Here is a 14,462-nt window from a genome sequence, read left to right on the forward strand (position 1 = left end):
CCTCTGTTTCCATTTCTAGTGTTTTGTGCAGTGAGATCTGATCTCGAGTTAAGAAATCTCAATTTACTAAATAAAACATTGGCCACCTCCTGATTTTGTGTAGATCTTTCAAAGCATGGTTCCATGGTCTGATATCTGGTGTGATGTTTGATTGACAGGTAAGGTGATTCTGGGTCCACCTCGACTGTACCAGGAGCTGCAGGAGCTGCAGCATGACCTTTCAGTGGTGGAACAGGTGACGTTGCTGGTGGGCACCTTACAGGGCACGTACCAGGTAAACAAAACAGTAAATAAACATATCCTACACCTCTCTTGCATGCTTAAACACCGTAAAGCACTTTCAGAGCTTCTCCTAAAGCACAGATGCTCAGGAAAACCGGAATACCGCAGTGTTTTGCCTCTCTGTGCTAGATTACTGTCGTTCCATTTGTTGTTAATAAGCGATTAAGACATTGCTGCCTAAGAAGAAGGAGGAAAGATGCTTTTGGTTTTTGTACACATGCTTTTCTACAAATGCTTAATTTAAAATGAAAATTTCCCTTCCGCCAATAAATGATGCAAAACGCAGCATCATTTAATATACATAATGCAAAAAAAGATCAAAGTTTAGAGAAGAAGGCAGAGAATATATCAATCAAAATAACAAAAGCCAAAGCGGGGCGTAGAGGCAAGGAGGCCTTTCAGGTTAGCCTCAAAGATTTAAAGCGCGATTAAAATGTAATCAAAGATCGGGAAGCGAATGCTCAGATCATCAATAGATAATTGACGAAATCCGCTTGTTAGCAGCGTAACGGCGTTCGAGAGGCTCCTCCGCCGGAAGACGTCAGCCGGGAGACGGAGGAAAGCGAGCTCGGCTCAGCTCAAATCAGGGCGCCTCCCTTATGCCCTACCGAGTCTCCATAACTCTGCTCAAAATATTCAAATTAGGCCTCTCCTAATACCATCCAGACTGGGAAACTCAGTGCTGCTGTCGTTTCTGGTGCTGGACAGCTTCTCTTGGCCGTCCTCCAAATGACTGATTTTTACCCACAACCAGAAAAATATAAAAAACGCCCAGCAAACAGAAAAAGGGGGGAAAGCTAAACTTAAGGAAGCCTCATCGATTCTGCAGAAGGATTCCATTGGATTTGGCTTCAGGGACAGAGGGAATAATTGTGCTTTTGGAGAGAAGGTGGTGCTTCACTTTATTACTGTTTATGTTTGGGAGCCTCGGAGTGAAGACAGATCAACAGCTATGGTTTTAGGTGTTTTGTGGTGGAGAACCAAATTTACAGTCAGCCAAGATGTTTAGTGCGCTAGGATTTGCCGCCGCTTTGGGGAGCGAGTCAGGGAGTGGCTGCGCTGCGCGATGCTGGGCTTTATGAACGATTCACCTGTAAGACGCCACAGAAGCCGAGAGACGAGAGACTCGCAGACCTTTAATCAGTCTTTAATCCAGACTCCAGGCTTGGAGCCGCTGCTCTGCATAGTTCAGCGTTTCTCTGCTGTTCGCACCTCGATCAGCTCCAGAAGGGATTAATCAGCTGATCATTTCAGGAATTTTAAGCGGGAAGCCGCAGTTACGCAGGGCCGGGGTTTCAGGACTGGAGCTGAACTCTGAACTAACTGCACCAGCAAACTTACAGAACCACGTCTGTCGACACACGGCGTCGTTTTCCGTCCCGCGACTTTCAGTCTGATATTTAACGCTTATGTTTCTCCGTTCAAACGTCATTTAAATCAGAAACAGAGAGTAAAGCGATCCCGGCGGTCCGCAGCTCCGTCAGGGGGACCGCTGTTCACCTCTCGGCTGTGAACACCAGCTAAAGTTCTCTAAAGACCAGCATTGATCACGTCTGTGTTAATGAGCTGACGTCGTTTCCCTCCTATGATCAGAGTTCATCTCCTCTTTATGCAGCACCATGGGATCCTTTACCCACCCTGACGTGACGAGCCGGGGGCTTCTGTGCTGTTAAACGCTGTGAGAGACTCTCCAGAACAGGGGAGGGGCTGAGGATGAGATAAATATATCAGGAAAACACAGATTTGGTATCTTTCCCCCAGTTTAAGTGAGATCAGGAGTTCAGGGGAACTGTAGAAAGACCTCAGACTATTTTATCAACACTGTCGAGGAAACGTTTTTCTCCTCCAGAGTCGGGAGAGAAATTTTAGCCTCCTTCACCTCTAGTTACGTTCATGCGGCGCATCCAACCCAGAAATTCGGTCCCAGATATGGCGGCTACAACAGAAAAATCATGAGACTGTTAAATAATATCAAATAGACTTGCTTACATGGTTCCTGGTACTGAGTGTTAACAGACGTTTCATACTGTTTCAGATACTTTAGTCCATTTTATTCAAGAACTCCATTCTTAGATGCATCGCGATGCGGACGTGAACGATTCTGAATCGATTAATGAATGTTGAAAATCGATTTTCTAAATATTTAATTTATAATGTAATGTTGACGGAATGTAAAGGCGGAACTTGGAAGAGGGGAAGTGCAGCGCTCGGACAGTCTGGAGTCACATAACAAAACACACCACCGGATGAGCGAGAAACCGACCGGCTCTGCGTTAAAGCCAGGCTCGGTCAGGAGTCACAACCCAAATGTTAAGAAGAGCCATTCAACCAAAATCAGACCTTGGGAGCCAGGACATCTAATGTCCAGCGTGTCTCCGTGTGTGCTGATGTCCTAGTGTAGACTAAACAGTACAAGCGAGAGCGCAGACTTTGCTCGGCTTTAGGCTTCAGCTCAGCTGTAGCCGCTTTCCTCCCATCTTTTCCTCTAATGTAGATCAGTTTCTTACAAGTTTCTTGTAAAATGTCTCTCAATGTTTGGCTGTTTTATGAGGCTGAATCACGTCTCATTTGCCAGCTTCTTGTTCGAATTTACCTGTTAATTCGATCTTAAATTCCACCTTAAATTCTGCCTGAGGCGCCGAATGTAACTGCTGCATCATTTAAGGCGGAACAAGAAAATTCGAAAGAGAAGTGACTTCAACTTCAGAACTTTTTAGAGAGTCTCATTGCAGGTTTAACGTTCCAGGAAACCAACTGCATTGCTTATAAATGTGAATAAGTTCATTCGTCTCTAAATGCTCTTCTTTTTCCTCGCTAAAAGTCTTCTCAGTCGGTGAGAACCAGGGCTTTTACGCTATGCTGCACACTTTGAAGCTGAGATTCAGTGTCCAGTCTCAAAAAAGTAAAGGGCAACAGGCCTTTTCACATTATATCAAAAACTGAAAACTGACCAAAAATGGAGACATGAGGTTTTGGTCCAACATCAGTGTGCTTTTTTCCTGATGCTGAACAATAACGTAAGGGCTGTTGTTGACTGAAAATAAAATTAGTGTAGGGTCGTTTCTGACGTGTTCATATGTTCTGTGTGAAGAACCTGAACACCACAGTGGCTCAGGATTGGTGCCAGGCCCTGCAGAGGCTCATCCGCATCAAAGAGGACCAAATCCAGAGCGCCAACAAGTGCCGGCTTCGTCTGCAGGTCCCCGGCAGGCCAGACAAGTGAGTAACTCACCTTTGCAGCTCGGGCTGTAATGAAAGGGCTGCATCATGGCCACATCATAGGCTACGTTCACATTACCAGGTTGAAGTGGCACAAATCAGATTTTCTGCCCTAATGTGACTCAGACCTGATGCCGTTTACAGGCTGTAACTTCTGTTCGGCGCTGTTGCCATGGTAACGCTGATCCGATTCGTGGCCTTGTGACCTTAATGTGACGCTCAGATCAGAATTCATGTGCTTTTTTTCCCACTGAGCTGCGCCATCATTCAGTGTTACCGTGGCAACAGCGCCGACCAGCCGTTAAAGCCTGTAAACGGTGGAAAAGCAGCTCATCTCACCTTTTTCTCCTCCGTCTGGCTCTAATAATGAAGCTGAGAGCTGATCAGAGTTAATGATCTTCTCAGCGAAGCTCGTTCTGCTCGTTAGTTTGTGCTGATGATGCAGTGATTCAGTCACGTGACGTCACCGAGTAGGAGGAGCTCATGAGGGTCAGTTCAGGAGCCGGTTCATTACATTAATGACCGATTAGAGTTACTGACCTAAACGAGTCTGAACCGTCGAGTCAGAGAGACCGGATCTGAGAAACGAGGCCTGTAATGTGAGCGTAGCCTTACTGTTTGCCATGTATAGAAATAAATGCTGCAGAAACAGCTCATTTTGAATTCATAAACACATTTACATATGAACACTAATTCAGCCTATAGTTTAGCCCATGTATTCACATCGGAAGTGGTAAGGAGTGTTGTTACTGCAGACAGCCTGTAGAAGGCAAAGGCAGTACAATATAGGGCAGCCTATCAGAACAGAGGACATCTACATATACCAGTGTCTTAAAGGCGCATTAATAAAATAATCAGTTTAATTGAGGGAAAAATGGTGGGAGATGGCAGTTACAAATACATCCTGCTTTTGATAATGAGAGCTTGGAAAATGGTCCTATAAAGTGATTAAGAGCTGATGCCCCTCAGTAGAATCATAATAGGCCCTTCAAATGAGTTCTTCAGTAAAGCTTCTGGCCTCTGCCATCTCTATGGCCCTCATGATGCACTGCAGCAAAGCCAGCTCCTTATTTCAGTAATGAACCTCCAGACCGTGTGTTCTCTGGAAAAGGCGGATTGTGTGGGTTGCTGCTACATATGATCATGTTGAACATGCTTCAGTACAAAACGTGCTGTAAGTGACTCACGTAGGAGGTGTTGCATAAAACATTGTGGTAAATAGAGGAAGTGCAGGAGTCGCCCCAGTCCACTGAAGAATTAATTATGGTAATGACTTGTCTGGAGGAGTTTGATTACACAAATGAAGCAAATTATTTGTGCGTGTTTTAGAGTCGGCACTTTTGTTGCATGATCAAAGCACACTGGAATTACCAAATCCAGCAGTGGCGCACGAATGCAAGAAGGGAAGAAATAGCACAAAATATCAAAATGGCAAAGAAATTATTTCACATTATGAATACAGCATTAAGCAAAGGATCAAGGGAGAGTCCGGTAGGGTTTAAAAGAGTTGAGTATTTAGTGGGCGTGTGGTGGGGGGCTTTACGGTGGGAACAGTTGCCTTAGACATGAATCTCTATGGGCTCCTGAGTGGTGCAACTGTCATGATTGGCCCCTCCCAGCCCTCCATGTGCTTTTGTTTTGGTATTAGTCCTGGCCGTGTGACTTTTGTTTTGTTTCTTCCCGGTCCTGCCCCCTTGTTTCTAGACCCTGCCCCTGATTGTAACCACCTGTTTTCCACCTGTGTCTTGTTATCCATCGCTATCCCTGTTGTATTTAAGCCCTGTGTTTTCCCCTGTGTGTTTGCTGGAAGTGTTTGAATTGTTTGGAGTTGGTTTCTTCCGGCTTCTGTTGTGTTTATCCTGTGTTCCTTTGTTGTCATGTCTGTACCCCAGTCTCTCCGTGTTGGCTCTTTGATCCAGGACCGTTTTGATCCTGATTTTGGATTTGCCCCTAATAAATCTCGCTCTTCTCAGCGTGTGCGTCCACCTCGTCATCGCTCCCACACGGTACAGCAACCCTCTAAGCATTGACCCTATCATCAGGACGTGGTGAGTTCCATCCCTGGTCATGCTTCTCATGAAGTCCAAGAGCGCACCACTGGCCTCGTGTTCCCTGGGTGGGTAGGACCACAAATTAAAGTGGTCACTGAGGGACCAGGCGCCATCTCCCACTCACTCTCCGTTCTCTCCCTGCCGTCCTCACTTGGAGTTCGCGTCCCGCCTTCCTGCCGGCTCTCGTGGCTGTCTTCGGGGCCCGGGGGACAGACACATGCCATAGCCTTTATCAGTAAGAGTGCACCATTAAAGTCACAGGGTCCAGTAATGATGAGATGTATCTATATACTTTTGTCCAAAACATTTATTGTGTACCAGTAAATGATTGCGTTCTTTACTCATTTGAATTGATTGCTGCTGACTGGTCACCTTTAGACTGACGCATTGATGCGTTTTCACGCTCTTTCTTCACTCATTCCTTCTCCCATTGAGATGCATAGAAGTCCAGGCTATTCAGCTTCACTCCCAGCACTTAATTCATGAAGTGCTATTTGATGAATTCCCCTCATCCGTTTCCCTGAGCAGGTCCGTCCCGGGCGGCACTAAAAGATAATAGCCGGCGACAAACATTTTAATGCATGCCCAAGGCGGCATTACGATGATGGAGGATCCGGATACCATGTTCACTTTTACTCCGCCAAAGTCTATTACCTAGCGTTACATGTTCTGAGCTCTCCACAACCTATAGCGGCGCTCAGCTGCAAATTACAGAGCTAATAGAACGGCTCGCCGGATCATTAAGTTATCTTTGTGAAATTCACTACCTATAGAGCTGAAGGGAGAAATGGTTGACGGCTTGCGACCTTGATACGGTAGCATTGACGTGTCGGTATAGGAGCGCTTCACTAACCATTCAGCGCGCTCTTCAGCCCTGGCCACTGCTAGTCTCCATTTAGAGCGCCATAGTCGTTGCTCTTGGCTTCTGTTAAAGGGCCTTTATTACGTTATAATGTCACATTAGTGGTGGCTGAATGTAAATGCGTTGTGGCAGAGGCTGCGCCTCGCACCTGGACGTGCTTATCCTCCTGACATGGAGAGCAGGAGGTGTCACTCCGAGGGATGGCTGTGGAAGGGGAAATGAAGATGGATTAGCGTGGGATCTTTAGAGGAGATGGAAAGATGAGCGCGAATGGAGGGGAAGCAGAGAGAAAGAGAGCAGTGCTTTGCAAAAACTAGCCTGGTGTAAATAGCAGGGGCAGAATGACACGACCTGATGGAGCATTACATGACGACCTGATGGAGCATTACATGACGACCTGATGGAGCATTACATGACGACCTGATGGAGCATTACATGACGACCTGATGGAGCATTACATGACGACCTGATGGAGCATTACATGACGATTACCAGACACTTTATTGGAAACACCTTCCTTTCAGGCTACTTCTACTTTCTGGCCACTTTATGAGCAGCATAGGAACCTAGCAGCTGTAGACTGGCTGTTGACCTGATATTTGGGTGCTGGATCATTCACAACACGGCAGTAGCAGCATAGTAGTGTGTGTGTGTGTGTGTGTGTGTGTGTGTGGTGTGAGTTTATCAGGCGCAGTGGTGTCGCTAAGTTTTTAAACATATCAGTATTACTGCTACACTCCCTGAAATAAAGGTTCTAGACTGTCTCTAGGACAGTTCCCCTCTCGTCACTGGGGTAGGACCCTCAAGGCTCCATCTCAGGACCTTTAGTCAGGGAACATAACTGAACCATAATCCACTGAAATGATCTGTTCTAAGCTGGACTGACTCCACACACCCCGCCTCGCCTCGCCTCCAGGCTTTTACTCTACTGCTCTGTTTTAATACATTCGGTTATGAAAAGGAACAAATACCAACTTTTCACCTGGAGGGCCTGATTTAAGCTCCACACTCAGACCTTAATCCCACTGCTGGAGCTTTGAGGGAACATCTACACTGTTTGTACGTGGATGAAGGAGAAACGTTCCTGATCAAAACCTTCATTACTAACAGTGTAGGTTGAGAGTGGCTCACCACCTGACAAGGTCACACAGTGTCATTGATTCAAAGCACTACTCTTATGAAGCACCAGATTTTATAGCGCCCACTTGTGGAGAATCATCAGCCTGGCCACTGCAAAAAATGGTTCTTGTCAAGTAAAATTATCTTAAATATAATCAATAAATCTAATATTTGTCTTGCTGAGATTCTTATAAACAAAATTTAAGATTGTTTACTTTATTTTTAGACATTTTTCATTTGTTTTAAGTAATTTTATTAAATAACATTCTCACTACATTGGCAGATAATATCGCTTGTTGTAAGATTTTTTTTTTTAAAGTGGGTATTTTTTTGGTAAATGGTTGCCATATGACCACAATGTGCTAAAATCTAAAAAAAAAAAAACACAATCACACAATCAAAGTTTTCTCCAGAACCATAATTTCATTAAAAAACAAAACCAACAAATAGAACCTATACTTAGTGAAACATACAACCCAGTGATGTAAGTTAATATAGTTTCAATAGGTATTTGGAATGTATGATAATAACATCATAAATAAGAATTTCTGATCATGTGATGTCAAAAAGTATTTGTCCTTTCAAAGAAAAAAAAAACGTTTTCCACAATTACATAAGAAAACACTGATTACATGTCACTGCTGTTTAGTGAAATTGAGCTAAAGTAATTATTGCCATATGGCAGCACCGCAGAGAGGAGGGTTAAGATCGTTTCACTTGACAAGATGCCGTGTTTTGCAGTGCTAAATGTGAGTGAGTGAGTGGGTCAGTAAGCCGATTGTTCAGTGAGCCAGTTGGCGAGTCGGCCAGTGAGCGAGCGAGTCACTTTCACATCTTTACTCTTAGTGGACACTAGTTAATGTGTACACAACTAAACCAACAGCTGACACTTGTTAAACACAAACTTTTGCTTTATAAGCACTTTTTGGTCACCAATCCAGCGGCGCCCTCTCCTCCCGCTGGGCTGAACCTCAAACGGCTCCCTGCTCCCTACATAGTGACTACATAGGAGTTTAAATACTGGATCCTGCAGCCCAACAGAGCGAAACACAGCTAAGAAGCAGTCGTTTGGGATTCAGACACGTCCACACTCCATAAACGATGCACTGTTTGACTGTAGAGGCCAGAACCTCTAAACTTTCATAGCTAGAACACTGTTTAGGGAGTACAGAGCCGTTTGGGACTCGGCCTGGGTTTGATGAGACTTCTGACTGAAATACAGACGTTTGAAGTGTGTAAAACATTGAAGTGACATTTTTAGACTTTTACACTGCAGTTTTACAGTAAATCACACTGTCAGTGCTTTTCAAGCCTGTGATATTAATGATGGAGCTGTTTCGCCTGTCAACTCGCTGACCAGCCTGGTTCTAGATAAGAACACAAATCTCCAGCCCCTCAGTTTAAACAGAAAACAGGCATTAGAGTCAAAGATTATTCTAATAACAGCACAAGCTTTTTGTTTTCCTGCCGTGGTGGTCATAGCTGTGTGTATATCGTGGATTTTACAATGGTTTTGAACACAAATCAGCCAATCAGATTTCAGGACCGGAAATATTCAGTTTATAATTGTATTTTTTTTTTCTTTTTTATAATCATCATAAATTGACTATGGAGTTTGTTGACTAATTGTTTAGACATGATTTTTGGCTGATACATTATATTTCACTATAATACACTATATTTACAAAACTATTCACTCCCCCATCCAAATCACTGAGTTCAGGTGTTCCAGTCACTTTCATGGCCACAGGTGTATAAAGCCGAGCCCCTAGGCCTGCAGACTGCTTCTACAGACATTAGTGAAAGAATGGGTCGCTCTCAGGAGCTCAGTGAATTCCAGCGTGGTGCCGTGATCGGACGCCACCTGTGCAGCAAGTCCAGTCGTGAAATTTCCTCACTACTAAATATTCCACAGTCCACTGTCAGTGGGATTATAACAAAGTGGAAGCGATTGGGAACGACAGCAGCTCAGCCACGAAGATGCTCCATTGTCCTGAAACCCACACAGTGAAAGACCCAGTGGAGACACTAACATGTCTGTGGTTTCTCAACCCACTGTGACAGACAGAGCAGCCGTGCGTGCCTCACTGTCTCCAGCAGGAATTGCGGGTCCAATCTGCTCACTCAGATGTTTACAGGAGCCTGAGTGCTGTTCTCGGATCAGCTGACGTGCCTTGTATGTTCCTCAGTGTTCTTCAACACCCTGGAGGCTCATCATGAGCTAAGTGGGCACACGGAGCTTCTCTCCACTCCGTCATGTGCAAGACAAGAGAAAACCTGAATGAGTTCCTGAGAGCTCGACTGGCTCAAATCACGAAAGAAAAATTTTACAGATAGTTTTAAGAATGTTTGTTTATATTTGGGTCGTTCTACAGAAACGTCCACTGTTCTGTCTCTCCATAGGAGTCTCTGGTGTTACTGACCGTCACTGGTGTTCCTCATAATAAAGGAAACACCAGAGACGTTTTTAATGATCAATGCATTTTACAGAACATCAAACCACACGCTGTCCATCAGGGAACGTCCACTAAAATATGGATTTTGATCCATTTGTGTTTCTATTTTTTCACAGTGACCTCAGAATAAAGTCAGTCACACCAGTGACGTCAGCTAGAAGCTTCATATGAGATCATGAGCTGAATGAGAAGATCTCTGAGAACTGAGAGACACAGTGGACTCACCATGAGCTTTTCTCCATAGATCCTCAGAAAACAGGTCAGAGGAGGTCGAGTGACGTCATCGGTGTGACTTTTATTTCAAAATAAGAGACGCCGTAACACCAGAGACACGACGCCTGGGGGACTTTTATTATATAGTTTATAATATTGATTTGCCTTTTGTTTTATAGAGATTATTGCAGTTAAAATTGCAGAAATACGTTTTTTACTTTAAAATACGGCCTCAGCTTCACACACGACTGTGGGCACGAGCTCTTCTGTGGTGCTCTGAGTTCAACATGATTGATTTAGAAACCAATATTGCTAAATTGAGGCTTGAGAAGGTGCAACTGTTAAAATAACTAATTGTTTTATTTTTACAATATCAATAAATTGTAACCCTAACACGTTTTTAAGTGTAATATATCTGTAAACACTAGGGACACATAAATGGGGGTTTCTGTAAAATGAGCCAGATGCAGTTATTGGACATTAAACATTCTCAGGTATTCTTTAAAGAAAGTCTTCGTATGATTTCACATGTAGGTTATTTTTTTTACTTCAACCCCTTTCTGCAGGCCCCCTAGTGGCCATTCCACCAGGTGTAATATAATCACATAAAATATTTTCGTAGCTTTGTTAGCAGATGAATCCTCTGCTCTGAAAACAGCGCACACCTTCTTCACAAAGACACTCATGCAGAGATAAAGCGGACAGCACATCCTTAGCTTTCTTCATATCCAATACATACGGTTTGGCTGTTACATGAAAATAGCATTTACTGAGAAAAACCGGTTTTATAAATGATCAAATCAAATCAAATTCATTTGTAGCGCTTTTTATAACGGATGTTGTCACAAAGCAGCTTCACAGAATTCCAGAAAAGACAGAGTTTTAACATGAATGTAAAAAATGTAAAACCCCCAGGTGAGCAAGCCAGGGGGCAACAGTGGCCAGGAGAACCTCCCTCAGAGCTGAGGAAGAAACCTTGGGAGGAACCAGGCTCACCAGGGGGGACCCGTCCTCCTCTGGTCAAACTACCTACAGAGTTATTATACTACTAATATTAATAGCAGTAATATTGGTATTAGGAATAACTAGGAGTCCATGAGAACATCAGCGTAGGGTGGGCAGCTCGTCCAAGGCAGGTGGTGGTAGCTGGGGCGTGGGCAGCTGGTCTGAAGTGGGTAGCAGGAGGGCTCGATAGTCAGTCGTCCTTCAGTGTCCAGCCGGACATATGGGTGATTGTATACTCGGAAAGAAAGGAGGGAGAGGGAATTAGTTTTATTCTGTCCGTTTGTACATAAACAGGGAATGTGAACATTCCCAGAGTGTGGCTAACGACTCCGGCAGATCTGACTATGACAGCTTAACTAACAGGAGAGAACCAGAAGGACACACAGACACGGCAGCACTCTGAGACAGTCTGGCGTCCCTCCGCTCCACCGTCCACAAACCTGAGTGACCGCGTGCGAGCAGCTGGACGACGGCACCAGCGTCTCAGTTTACTATAATTCCCTGTGTCCATGGACCCCTGGATCTGCTGCCTTTATCTAGGGGGAACATTAGCTACCAAAAGCTGAACTGAACAAGTGTGTTTTCAGCCTAGTCTTAAAGACTGAGACTGTGTCTGAGTCCCGAACAGTTTCTGGAAGATCATTCCAGAGTTTGGGGGCTTTATAAGAAAAAGCTCTTCCCCCAGCTGAAACCTTCTGAAATCTAGGAACTATTAATAAGCCAGCGCTCTGGGATCTGAGTGGTCGTGATGGCTCATAATGAGAAATAAGGTCTTGCAGGTACTCAGGAGCGAGACCATGTAGGGCTTTATAAGTCAGTAAAAGGATTTTATAATCAATACGGAATTTAATAGGCAGCCAATGAAGTGATGATAGCGCTGGACTGATATGATCAGATGTTCTAGTTTTAGTGAGGACCCTGGCTGCGGCGTTTTGGACTAGTTGGAGTTTGTTTAAATTCCTGCTCGTACATCCTGACAGTAGCGCGTTACAGTAGTCTAGCCTGGAAGTAATAAAGGCGTGTACTAGTGTTTCTGCATCACGCAGGGACAGGGCATTTCTGATCTTGGCGATGTTGTGAAGATGTAGAAAAGCTGTCCTAGTGCTGCCGCCTGTGTGTTGATGGAATGATAAATCTGAATCTATTATAACGCCGAGGTTTTTTGCTGCTGAGGCAGGTGTGGCTGGAAAGTCGGTGAGATTTAAGATTAAATCTGGTGGTTTATTTTGGCTTGCTTGCTTATCTACACAGATGAAAACCCAGTGTTTCGTAAAAGTTTCCATCAAAATTTATTCCATCAATGTTTTGCAGAAAAGTGTAATGCAGAAACTGAGGGACCTCCAAAACAAGCAGAAACTGCATCTTCTAGTTCCTGTGAAAGGAATAAAGGGGATTGCGTTAGCTCTCTGGTCCTTTTTAGAACGGGTAAGATCTCAAACCCGTTATTATTCACACCACAACGTCTCCTGAACTCATCACAACAGACCACAGTTGGACAAAACTGAACTGGGGTCAGTGCCATTGAAGTTCACCGCATAAAGGATGCGTAGTCTTGATATTTTTAATTTGGTCACTGCAGTTCTAAAATTATTCAAAGCCTCTCTACACTCTTAAAAAGATGGTTCTTCAAGGGTACTTTAGATGCTTCTGTATAGAACCATGAACACTTAGAGATCCGTTTGCATGATTAAAGGGTTCTTTGCATTATGAAAATGTTCTTGAGATTGCAGATCACAGAGTGATGTTCTTTAAACATCTGATTTGCTCCGTTCACATTTCCAGGCTGAAGTGATTTTCACCCTAATGTGACTCAGATCTGGTGTTTTCAGCGCCGTGTGAACTCAAATCTGATCTGTTCAAATCCAACCTGAGCCACTTTCATATGTGGTCCTAGATCAGATACGTATCCGATTCGTGGCCACGTGACCTTAATGTGTCATTCAGCGTTACCATGGCAACAGCGCCGACCAGCCGTTAAAGCCTGTAAACGGTGGAAAAGCAGCTCATCTCACCTTTTTCTCCTCCGTCTGGCTCTAATAATGAAGCTGAGAGCTGATCAGAGTTAATGATCTTCTCAGCGAAGCTCGTTCTGCTCGTTAGTTTGTGCTGATGATGCAGTGATTCAGTCACGTGACGTCACTGAGTAGGAGGAGCTCATGAGGGTCAGTTCAGGAGCCGGTTCATCACATTAATGACAGATTACAGTCTCTGACCTAAACGAGGGTGAACCATCGAGTCCGAGAGACCGGATCTGAGAAACGAGGCCTGTAATGTGAAACGCAGCCTTTGTTGCACTGTACAGATGTTAGGTTCACTCTACAAATGCTTTTATCACTGATTGAGCACAAATTCCCACAGAAACCCTCCAAAATCTTGCAGAAAGCTTCCCAGAAGAGTGGAGGCTGTTATAAGCACAAAGGCAAAGGTTTGGAGAGCAGAATGCCTGTGGTTTTTTTTGCAATGGGATGTTCCAGAAACTCATATAGGTGTGATCACGTGTCCACATACTTTTGGCCATATAATATACTTCTGTTTGAAGAACAGCTGAATCGTTATTCTGAGCAGAAACGATTGGGAAAAATTAAGAAAATTTGAAGTTGTATTTTTTTTTTTATAGCAAGTTTAACCTTTTTTTCTCAAGTGTGAATTTTTTAACATTTAACATAATCAGATGAACCACGTTTATAATCTGAATTTTGTTTCATAAATCTACAGTTCCAGAAGTCGGGACGCTGTGTAAAATGTAAAGCAATGTAAATAAAAACAGAGTGCAAATGTTTTATTTACAAATCTCATATAGACCCGTATTTTATTCACAGTGGAACACAGAACACGTGTCAGATGTTGAAAGTGAGACATTTTACCATTTCCTGAAAAACATTAACGCGTTTAGAGCTTCATGGCAGCAAAGCGTCTCAGGACAGTTGGACAGGGCTGCGTCCACCACTGTGTAGCATCTTCTTTAATAACCTGTAAACGTCTGGGAAGCAGTTAGCCCCACCTGCATTGTTATGACTTTATTCCTAAAATATTTTGACTTTTTTCCTTGAAATATTACTTCTCTCTCTAAATATTACAACTTTTTTCTCAAAGTCTACTGTTTTTATTTTTATTAACATTGGCCCTAAAACACCGTCGTAGGGAAGCGGACACCAGTGGCTGGAGTTTTGGACAGGAATGTTGTCTTTTCTTCTTACTTGATCGCAGTTTCAGCATCTGATACGGGTTCTTTGTCCTGTTGTGAATAAAATATGG

At 43.8% G+C, this 14,462-nt stretch overlaps 1 protein-coding gene across 1 annotated transcript in view; it reads left to right on the top strand.

Annotated features, from left to right (window-relative positions):
- Window positions 1–14,462, top strand: part of arhgef10la (Rho guanine nucleotide exchange factor (GEF) 10-like a) — a 263,737-nt gene that overhangs the window by 118,041 nt on the left and 131,234 nt on the right. The window contains exons 17-18 of the mRNA XM_017716475.2: window positions 159–274; window positions 3,374–3,501. Of these exons, the coding sequence (XP_017571964.1) occupies window positions 159–274; window positions 3,374–3,501 (244 nt within the window). The remainder of the gene's footprint in view (window positions 1–158; window positions 275–3,373; window positions 3,502–14,462) is intronic.

The sequence above is a fragment of the Pygocentrus nattereri genome, chromosome 21 (assembly GCF_015220715.1).
Source record: "Pygocentrus nattereri isolate fPygNat1 chromosome 21, fPygNat1.pri, whole genome shotgun sequence".
Taxonomy (NCBI): domain Eukaryota; kingdom Metazoa; phylum Chordata; class Actinopteri; order Characiformes; family Serrasalmidae; genus Pygocentrus; species Pygocentrus nattereri.